At 32.2% G+C, this 12,440-nt stretch overlaps 1 protein-coding gene across 1 annotated transcript; it reads right to left on the bottom strand.

The window, feature by feature from the left end:
* Nucleotides 1-731: 731 nt before the first annotated feature.
* LOC134701345 (innexin unc-7-like) lies at nt 732-4,356 on the bottom strand. Its single transcript, XM_063562484.1, has 2 exons — nt 4,229-4,356; nt 732-2,070 (listed from the first exon to the last, which is right to left on the bottom strand). Exons 1-2 carry the CDS (start codon nt 4,231-4,233, stop codon nt 912-914), a joined length of 1,164 nt encoding a protein of 387 aa, XP_063418554.1. The 5' UTR covers nt 4,234-4,356; the 3' UTR covers nt 732-911.
* Between the last annotated feature and the right edge of the window lie 8,084 nt (nt 4,357-12,440).

The raw sequence follows: 12,440 nt of genomic DNA, 5'->3' as shown, positions 1-12,440 counted from the left end.
TAACTTTGATCTATTGCATTATGTATCTGCGTACAGTGTCATGGTAACACATATCAAAATATTTGTTTCCTATTTGATGATGTCCTTGATATCTTAAAAAAAATACATATAATTTAGAATTTTAATGACTATTCAAACGAATGCTATAGGTATTTTTGACATGTCCGTTTCCTTTCTAAATTTATTTTATAAATTAGAAAAAAAACATTGCCTGCAGCATTTTATATCTTTCTGACATTTGTTTTACAAATGGTAGCCTATTTTATAAAGTTAAGCCGGATGACAATAATCCTATTATTATTACATAACATTGGACAATTATAATTATATTTTATAAGAACCTTTTTCAATGTTTTAATACCCTTGTTTTTTTAATTAATTTATGTTTTGTAAACTGTTGCTGGGCAGTCTTCCCCTACTTTTCAAGCTGTAAACTTGTGTTAATAAATTTGTATATCTTTTATACGGTCTTGCGTTTAAAGCAGCCATAGTGTCAATTATAGACCTACAACTTTAATGTAACCCGTGCCGAAGTTCACTAACTTATACTCTCGTTTTAACAATGAATATTTCCCATTTTAGTTTTAAGTTGAATATTTCTTGTTTTATTCTTAAATATAATGTTTCTTATTTCAAATACCCAAAGAGATTATAGAGTTATAATCATTTTGTTTAGAAACAGGTGTGGACACAGATCAGTGTGGATAGAATGTGTGGATGGTTAACAGTGTTTTCTTTCAAAAATAGTTCTCTTGTTTTTTCCCATAGGGTTCTATGTTGTGCACAGTGACAGCCAACCTGACAGTGTACCAAGCACTTAAAATAGCAGCGTCTTTTATTTGATATTGAGTTTGATGTTCAAAACTGTCGAAAAGGAGACACTACTTTAATTTTGTCTAAAGAAATTGACATTATTTGGTATAGTTCATCCAAAGTTCATTCACAATTTCTCCAGCGACAACCTGGTTGACTTTATTACTAAGCATCCATATTAAGAAAACTCCATCCCGACGCAAATAGCTATGAACAAAGTCTTTTTGTGATTCTGGCAAATGTTCTGGAATTTTCTGGTACCGTTCAGTATGAACGCCATCTTCTGTTAGAAACTTTTGTACATAGACCTCTGCTCGATATGGCAAGAAAGTTGATACCAAATTATACAGGAAGTAGATGGCGTTTATAATCGTCATAATAACCAAAAGGAACCAATTTGCTATGAAGATTTTCTCACTGAATAGATTGATCGGCAATGAACATTGTACTGTCCATGTTTGTACATTCGTCATTTGTCGTAATTCAAAATCACAAAACGTAACAATTGGAAATCTGTTTGGGTCCAACAAAGTATCTCCCATAGTAGCGCGTTTGAGAATATCTGGCCCAAGTGTTTTAAATCTTATTCCAAGAAGACTGTCTACTATAAATATTTGACATAAAGCAGTTGCGGCATATAAGAAAGAAGTAAGGAGATATATAAGTACAATGTAATTTCCTTTGTGGATTCCCATAGCAACAAGAGTTTCATTTGTTTGTTCCATGTTTCTGTGCCTCGTTGTCACGCAATTTCGAATTTTCAAATATTTCTTTAAATAGTCAACAGCACTTTTTACAGTTTTCTTACGTTCATCTCCATACTTATAAGATATTTCGTTTGTCATTTTTATGATTTTTTTAATATTTAACGACGAATATCCACTAAAAGCCTTCCAGAACAATCTTGGTGCATAAAATAAAACGGCCTGAAATAGTAATATTATAGGTGTCCATTGGTAATATTGGATTTCAGTTTCATGTCTCGAATACTTTTCATTCGGAATAGAAGAATCAAAATCGACTACATAAGTATTCCGAACCCAACAATAACTGTCGATGTATGGTATCTGATATTTGGTAAACTGGGCAGGACACCAGCACTGAATTGGATTACCAACATATAGTTTTGTACTAACGGCTATCGCGACAACAATAAAGAAAATCAGACAACCAGACCGATTTAATTGATGAATCCGAGAATCGTCTGTTAAATCTTTAATTTCTGCCAACTTTCTCGCTAGTTTAAAGTCGTTAATCCTGAAATCAAATTAATAATAAAAATAATAATAATGATAATAATAATAATATTGATAATAATGATAATAATGAGTTGTAGGAAGAGAATGAGAAAGGAATGATGATGATGAGGAGGGGATGTTTTAACGGACGAAAGAGGAGGGGGAGATGGTCTTTTGACGGACGAAGGTGGAGGAGAAGGAGGAGGAGTAAGTGATCTTTTGAAGGCCGAAGGAGGATGAGAAGGAGAAGGAGGTGATCGTTTGACGACAGAAGGAGGATGAGAAGGAGGAGGGTGATCTTTTGACGGACAAAGGAGGAGGAGGAGGTGATCTTTTGACGAACAATGGAGGATGAGGAGGTGATCTGTTGATTGACGAAGGAGGAGGAGGAAAACGAGGTTATCTTTTGACGGACAAAGGAGGAGGAGGAGGTACTCTTTTAATGGACTAAAGTGGAGGAGGAGGAGGTACTCTTTTAATGGACTAAGGTGGAGGAGGAGGAGGTACTCTTTTAATGGACTAAGGGTGAGGAGGAGGAGGAGGTTGTGATCTTTTGACGGAAGAAGAAGGAGAAGGAAGAAGAGGAGGTGATCTTTTGACGGAAGGATGAGGAGGAGAAGGATGATGATTGGCATAATCATGATCAAGGTGTTGTCTCACGTTGGTAGGCTAGTATTGAAACGTGACTTTTAATAGACCTGTTTTTTCCCACTTTCTTATACTTCAAAGGATATATTATAGTATAGTGAATAAATCCAACGATACTTTCGTTCTTATACTCTTTAAATGCAAAAAAAAATGTATTTGTCGGTTATAAAAGATCACAGTGCTGATATGTTATTGTTTTGTGACATGCCGGCTTTAAATAAAGCTTTTAATTTGATTTGACTGAAACAACCGTATGTTTTGCTTATTTCTTTGTTTCTTTACATAAAAAGACAAGTTGATTCATGTATAAAGTGTAAAACATGATATCAATTTTTGTTGCCATCTTTGCTAGATTAATTTGTTTTTGTTTGAAATGTTTAGTCAGCTGTGGTGTATTATTTCACTATTTCGGCTGTTGGATCCCAATTATTGCTACATAATAGCCTATTATGTATGTTTGTTTGCCCACCTAGTTTTGTCAATATGAAGGAATTATAAACAACTGTCATAAAAGGGGGAGGTTTAGTTTAATTATAACACCAGATTTAACCCACCATTTTCTTAAGAAAATGATTGTACAAATCCTGAATATGACAGTTGTTTTTTCCCTCGTTGTTGATTGAAAACGTTTTACTTTGTCCGTTGTTTATTGACTGCCCCTTTCTGAATTTGCCTTGGAGTTCGGTATTTTTGTTATACCATTTGTAAATCTCTCGGAGGAAAACTCAACTGTATTTCAAGTTCCTGTTGCCTGTCCAAAATAAGTCAACATATTACTTTTACGGCAATTCGTCTTTGAGGGAACGTATTTGTACTTTGCATTTATCAAACTCACTTCGATATGCAGCATCTAACGGAGGTTTTGGCCGGCGGTAAAACCCTATGCATTGCTTCAAATTGTTCATTATTTTCGGAAACGAACCAACTCATCACAAAGAAAAAGAGAGACACTTGTTGTGTGCTAGAACACCGGTATTTGGATTTAATCTACACGAATGGCAAGACGGGAATGTGTGCACATTTAAAACTGGTTTTATCCCATCACGTGGGAGCCAAGCCGTATACAGTCAGGCTATCTGGAACAGAACAATGCTTCTTACGGAACAGAAAAATATTCGCGTAGGGTTATTTTTTGCGACAAAATGTCTACCGCTGAAAAAAACCTAGAAATTATACATAATAGAAAATTTTACGATGTACGACAAACCTTATATCCGTATCCCTTAATTTAGTAAAATTTCACTTGTAGCAATTTCATATTCATATTCACAGATGTGCAAGGTTTTTCGTTCTTCTGGTGATTGCAGAGGTTCGTCAGTAAATTCGACAACACTTTATGTATACAAATAAAAGGATCAGCAAAAACACACAAGATTTTATACAAGCATAAAGTATTGTTCTATTTTCAATATTTAATTTTACACAAAATTAATTGTTGAATGAAGTCAAAATGTAAAATAAAATATTCTTGAAGTAAATCTGAAAAGGATAATACTTTTCATGCCAAATCTAGTATTATGTAGTCTTACCCCATTTCTTCGTATTGCGTCACAGTGTGCAACTTGATCCATCTAGTATCAGGTTATCTCTCTACTTGTATTACAGGTGTGACTTTGTATATTTATCAGTCCTTCACAATTTAATATTAATATTATTCCTGACCTAAAAAAAACCTGTTTATAAAACTGTTTAGTCATATAAATATATATATTTTAAAGAGATTTTGCAATATTCTAAACTGTGTAATAAAACACAATCGGTAAAAAATGTGCGTTACCCAAATACATTAAAAAGCATCCATTTATAGTGTATATATATATATAGTTTTGTAAATCCCCACTTTAGTGCAATTAACAGACAGTGGACACTAAGGGAACGCGACCATTTGACTTTAAAAAAAAGCTTGGAGGGGGGGGGGGAAGATATGTTTTTTCCTAATATTTTTTTATTCTGATCCCCAATTTGATGAAAAAAATATTGTGGTCAAGCAGATGACAAAAAAAACAATTCTGAATCCACATTTTCCCATATCTTATAGTGTTAAATTTTGAAAACAAATAACTTGATTGATAGCGTCGAAAAACTAAAACAAAATTCTGACTCAGAAAAAAACCATAACCCCCCCCCCCCCTCCCTCCATGAGGTTAAATGGTGGCTCCCTTATAATGTTCACGAGTGGTAAACAAAGCAGAGCGAGGAAGTAATTGTTTTTTCCAATCATACACAATAATGATAAGGACGTTATTACCATACAGTAAATTATAAAGAATGGTAACAAGTCGCAATATATAGCCATTTAAAGGGGCTTCGGTGGCCGAGTGGTCTTAGTATTCCAACTACTGTATCACTAACCTGTCAACATTAAGGGTGTGAGGTTGAACTCCGCACGTGGCAGCACCTTATGAATTCATGTACAGATATGTATAGATTCTACCAATGCATCGAGTGTGCTACGATATTTATCCTCTAGAGACAGTTAAATTTTCAATTTTAAAACTCGAGGCTCGCCGAGCATTTGAAATATTTAAAATTTACAGTCGGGAGTGAATTAATATCGTATAGCACGAGAATTGGTGGTGGAATCTGTTTCTCAAATGCTTTTTAGACGATATGTAGACAATCTAAATCCTGCTTTTCGAACGACCTGCAAACAAGATGTTATATTCTACGTGACGTCAACAGACATGGTCTCTTTTTTCATGACGCAACAATAGGAATTTCAGAAGAAAGCAAAAAAAAAAAATTGACGTCATAATCGAATTTAGACCAATAAAGAACTAAAATCAAATGAACCACACGTCGATTAAATAAAACTAGAACACACCCGCGAAAATCGCAGGCATTCATAGAGTGGTTGAAAGTATGTAAACTGTTGTAGGATGAATTTTTGTAAAAGATTTTGTGACTGGAGAATTTCAGGAAAGGTAACAAAGTCATAGGTACTTGGGGACCGGATAATATTTTTTTAGCTCTCCCCCTTTTTTCAAAATCGGTTATTATTTGTTTTCTATTAATTTCAATTATTTTCGCGTTTTTCTGTATACTATGGACATACATATACTATAAATAAAGCGTGTTTGCTATTTGCTATCAATTCCAAGTTTACTATCCACGGCGGTTACTGTTATATATTATATCAGAGACAATCATATATTATATTATATAGTATTATATATATTTATCATATACTTTATACTACAAAATACAGCAATTTTGTATATCTAATAAAGGTTACTTTTTATGCCCCACCTACGATAGTAGAGGGGCATTATGTTTTCTGGTCTGTGCGTCCGTTCGTCCGTCCGTCTGTCCCGCTTCAGGTTAAAGTTTTTGGTCAAGGTAGTTTTTGATGAAGTTGAAGTCCAATTGACTTCAAACTTGGTACACATGTTCCCTATGATATGATCTTTCTAATTTTAATGCCAAATTAGAGATTTTACCCCAATTTCACGGTCCACTGAACATGGAAAATGATAGTGCGAGTGGGGCATTCGTGTACTGAGGACACATTCTTGTTCCAGTCTGTATCACCTACCCTGTATCGCATACCCCGTATCGCATAGATAAATCCGTATCGCATACCCCATATCGCATAGCAAAACCCGTATCGCATACCTGGCGTGACGTCATAATGCAAATGACGTCAACGCTTGACATATGACGTCCAGTTGCTGTTTTTCCTGGCATTCACCCTTACAGAAATGTCCTATCATTTTAACTAAAATCGAAATTTTTCCAAAAATTAGTACCCAGGAACTTTACGATCGATTTTTATGAAGAAAAAGAAAAGAAAAGACACAATTAGATGGAACTATCTGAAGTTTTATTGTTAATTTGGTCTGAATTTTCGTGAAGTTTGTTTGCATTACTCGATGGATAATTTTTACGATTTCAGTCTGATAAGAATAGATAGCAAACTTTTCAATAATTTTTTTCTTGGTGTTGAAGTCTATTAAAAAAAGTCAGCTGGAAAAATACAGCACAATCATAATGTTCTTTTCTTTCTAATAATTTCGGACGATTTAATAAAAAAATGGATATCCCATGAAAATGATTCTATTAAAATATATGATAAACAGAATAATACATGGCAAAATCCGTATCGCATGCTGTATCACCACTCGACCAATATCCGCCCTCAGGACTGATATTGGTTTCTCGTGATGAAACAGCATGCGATACGGATTTTGCCATGTATTATTCTATTTTATCATATGTTTAGTAGTAAATACAGTAGTTTTGCATATGTGATAAATAGCCTGCTGTTTAATTCATATCGCGCAACTTTGATGCGCACCCTTTATCGCATACCCTTTATCACACCCTACCCTTTATCGCACCCCTTATCTTTATCACACCCCTACTTTTTTTTTTTTTTTTTTTTTTACATAAAGTCAGTTTTAATTTTTTTTTTTATCAAAAAAAAATTTCCTCAATTTTTTTTTTTTTAATGACGTCATTGTTTGGTATGTGACGTCACGAACGTCGTTTTCATATTGTATGTGACGTCACGAACGTCAAGTTTTTATAGTTTTTGGCACACTAAATACAACTATAAAAAATACAAAAATAAACAAAATATTTTTAAAACAACAGCACGCAAATTGTAAGGTAACCAAGGTGCTTCAGATTAGTAATTGAGCAGTTCTTTTAAGGCCTTTGAAACAAGACAAAAGTAGAACTGAAGGTTACCCAGTGCTATGGATCAGAAAACAGTTCATATAATACTCTTCTGTTGAAACATATGATAAAGCGTATAATACATGGCAAAATCCGTATCACATGCCGTATCACCCTCGACCAATATCATCCCTCAGGCCTAAAGGCCCTTGGGCTGATATTGATGTCTCGGGATGATACGACATATGATACGGATTTTGCCATGTATTATTCTCTATATATATGTCTCCGATTATGAAAATTTAATGTGATTTCAAACAGACCTAAACGGAAGTCTTGTATATGACTTAAAAGTCCGTCTGATGACGGAAACAATATGCGGACGCCTTTATTTTTGTTTTTCTCCAAAAATAACCCAAACGGAATAATCATTAGCAAGGATGACAAATGCCACTATGCATGGTACCTATTGGACACAGAGGCATGGTGATTAATTTATTGTGGAAGGAAGAGAAGCGACACACAAAATGAGGTCTTCTCATTTAGTAGTATAGATAATAAACAAGTTAAGAAATGGATTAATCGAGTAAAAATTAGAGAAACTCTAATCTAAATAGACTAAGATTGTCAGTTTTCCTACCGAATGTCGGTGGTTTCTCTCCTAGCACTACGGCTTCCACCACCAATAAAAACTGACCGCCACGAAATAGCCAATACATGTAGTGCTGAAAGTGGCGTTAAACACTTATCAATCAACGAATTTTTCAATGTTGAGCATATATCAATGAACTGTATATTTAAATACATTTTTTAAAAATCTTCACTTTTCTTGAGAACACTAAAATGGCGTCCTCTAGCATTCAGTGCAATTGCGAGAATGCTGGCTAATCTAAACACATGTGAAAAGATAACATGCACCTAATCCTCATTGGTCAATTAAATATCGTTAAACAATCATGCTAGTAATTAATCTTGATTCTGATCGTGAGATAACCCCACTGATCTTTGCCTGTAATCAAAAACTTACAGACAACCCCATGCAAATTTACAGTTTCATATTACTCTTGATAAGAATAATTTCCTGACAAAAATGTTTTTATGTCCCATAAAACGATTTTTTGTCAGCCAAATTTTTCTTTTAAACTGATGACGTGAGAAGGAAATACTCCAAGGATTCGAGTTCATTTGCAAAATATCTAACACAAGGTTTGCGATAAAGGTCATTTATTCAGAAACCATAAAAACATAATACAACTGAATAATAAACTGGCGTTTATTCAAGTGGTTTTCCAAAAGTAACAAAAGATTGGTAGTGAATTAACACGATTAAGCAAAAAAATCCGCTTTCCTTTTTCTTTTTCTTTTTAGAACCAGACCCAAGTGAAAGCAAATACATCAAGCAATATGTCCTCGTACTCTGCCTTTATCACTTTTGCATATGATCGACTTAAGAGTGACCAGCACAGGATTTTCCTTGCACATTTATTGTTGGAGGGAAATGCTAATCTTCTTTAATAAGACTTAGTAATGAAATATTTTTAAACTTAAACCCGTGAATTATTTCTATTTTGACTCCGGTTATAGCCCAGGAAGGATGAAATTGTTCGATTTATTTTTATTCTGAATTGCATGCGACTTCTTACTTTTACGTGTGACTTAAATTGATCAGTTGTTGTTGTTGGTATACTTGTTATTATTATAACAACAGGATCATCTTTTACAACTGCCCAATCAAACTTCATCACTCTGAGTACCTCAAGAAATGTTCCATCATATGATTTTGCAATATTGAAACCAAATTGTTTTGCCAATGGGCTAATAATTTATACATATTTAAAATGTGAGAAGATATTCCAGATATTTACATAATATAAAGACATAAATATCACAAGTTGCAGTACACTGATGGATCGACATTATTTACATACTATGTTAAACCGCCTTTGATTCCAATAGTTGTCAATCATCTTTATCTTCACTGAAATTTGGAGAAAGGATAACTAAGTCTATAAAGTTATCAGCACAACTGTCTTTTCTTGTTTTTAATTCAAATTCAAGCCCAAGGGCAAAATCTTGTTGAGAAGTACGTAACTGTCTGGCCTAATACAGAATTGTCAATACCTAAAGTTCGATCTTCTCACATTGGGGTTGCTGTGAGCGTAAAATGTGCTGAAACATATCGGTCTGATGTCACAGACGGTTCAAGGGAACAGTGTTCAGCGTTTGCTAATGTTGTGAAGGCAGCATTTATGTCTCTGTTTTTTGAAAATCCAGGCTGTACTAAACTAATGTTGAAGCTACACATGATATACAATCTGTAATCTGCCAATGATCAACACGCTATCGGTTATACGAAAATAAAATCCAACACTTTTCCATTCAACTGAGCAATCACCGTCGCTGCCATTTCTTTAGCTGTTGACTGTGTTATAAATGAGGATAGTGAATTGGGACATCTTACAAAAGTATAGTATGAGCTGTTGATCTTCGTAGACCATTATTATTTCGGGTCTGTTTTCGTCCTTTTCATTGAATCATACAAGCTACCTCTAAATCTCTCTGTCACATCTGTAATAGCAGTAATTCCTCTTACCCCAGCTCTCTCATATATCATCTATAAAGGAAACGAAATAGTGGCCCAATAAACAGTATCAATGACAAATACAAATAACCATACTTGAAAATAACTAATACCATAGACCTCATAATTAACTTAAACAATAAACAATAAAACTGTATGTATAAGTATGGAAACATGTATATTTCTATAAAATAAATCAGTGTAATTATTAATAAAAAGGGAGATGTGGTATGATTGTAAATTCAGACGATAACAGTGTCCAAATGAATATAATTAGAGCAACTTTACACAACCGTACGACCATCAACAATGAGAGCAAAAACCATATGTAGAATGATACAAATATAACCACAGAAAACCATATGTATATAATGATACATATATAAAATATAACCTATATGTATAGAGATGTGATACATATATAACCATATGAAACCATATGTATAATGATACATAATATAACCATATAAAACCAATATGTATAATGATACATATATAACCATATAAAACCATATGTATATAATGATACATATATAACCATATAAAACCATATGTATATAATGATACATATATAACCATATGAAACCATATGTATAATGATACATAATATAACCATATAAAACCAATATGTATAATGATACATATATAACCATATAAAACCATATGTATATAATGATACATATATAACCATATAAAACCATATGTATATAATGATACATATATAACCATATAAAACCATATGAATAATGATACATAATTTAACCATATAAAACCAATATGTATAGTGATACATATATAACCATATAAAACCATATGTATATAATGATACATATATAACCATATAAAACCATATGAATAATGATACATAATTTAACCATATATAAACCAATATGTATAGTGATACATATATAACCATATAAAACCATATGTATATAATGATACATATATAAAATGTAAACCATATGTATAGAGATGTGATACATATATAACCATATGAAACCAATATGTATAATGATACATATATAACCATATAAAACTAATATGTATACTGATACATATAAAACCATATAAAACCATATGTATAATGCTACATTAATAACCATATAACACCATATGTATAGAGATGTGATACATATATAACCATATAAAACCATATGTATAATGATACATAATATAACCATATAAAACCAATATGTATAATGATACATATATAACCATATAAAACCATATGTATATAATGATACATATATAAATCCATATGTATAATGATACATAATATAACCATATAAAACCAATATGTATAATGATACATATATAATCATATAAAACCATATGTATTTAAAGATACATATATAACCATATAAAACCATATGTATATAATGATACATATATAACCATATAAAACTATATGTATAATGATACATAATTTAACCATATAAAACCAATATGTATAATGATACATATATAACCATATAAAACCATATGTATATAATGATACATATATAAAATGTAAACCATATGTATAGAGATGTGATACATATATAACCATATGAAACCAATATGTATAATGATACATATATAACCATATAAAACTAATATGTATACTGATACATATAAAACCATATAAAACCATATGTATAATGCTACATATATAACCATATAATACCAGATGTACATAATGATACATCAATAACCACAGAAAACCATTTGTATAATGATACATATAACCATATGTATATAATGATACATATATAACCATTAGTGTAAATGATACATATATAATCATATAAAACCAAACGTATTAAAGATACAAATTCAACAACAGACTGTAAACTGAAAAATAGTTTGTCTAATGACATGGAATACATAACTAATGATTAAACAAAAAAATAATGTTTTTGGCAAACTTGTACTTAATTAAATGCTAAAACCTCAAAAACAGACGATCTGCAATCTGCCAACAGCTACACACATATTAATTGTTGGTGTGTATATTCAGATCTATTTATAAAAATCAAACAGAAAAACTTTCCATTTCTAAAACACAAAAAAAAAATGTTTTTTTACGCGATTTCAGAGTTGAAGACCATAAAACCGACCTTTCGGAATACCTCGACACTTATCACATTCATTGTTCACGTAATCATACATAATATGTAGTCCGTGAATGATGCGAATATCTCGCGCCAATTTCTCTGATGCATTCCCACTTACTAGATACCACTAATTTTAATAAAGATCTATATGGCTATGAATTAAAGTGTGTCAGTGTATTTTGACTCGAATGCCATGTACCTCCACATGATATAAACTTGCAAATTCAACCTGAATTTGGGAATCGTCGAAACCCAAATTTTATCGGCCGTTGTCACTTTCACAATATGTATAACAAGATCATAACTCATGCACAATTGAATGAAAACTTTATAAATACTCAATGAACCATAAACTATAATGCACAAAGCTATCAAATGATTACGTTATAAATCAAATAAAAATATATTAAACTATGCCTACAAATTTATTTCAGATGGCTTTTA

This window comes from Mytilus trossulus, unplaced genomic scaffold (genome assembly GCF_036588685.1).
Source record: "Mytilus trossulus isolate FHL-02 unplaced genomic scaffold, PNRI_Mtr1.1.1.hap1 h1tg000236l__unscaffolded, whole genome shotgun sequence".
Lineage (NCBI taxonomy): Eukaryota > Metazoa > Mollusca > Bivalvia > Mytilida > Mytilidae > Mytilus > Mytilus trossulus.
The sequence above is the reverse complement of the archived record's forward strand: the minus strand, read 5'-3'. Positions and strand labels throughout refer to the sequence as shown.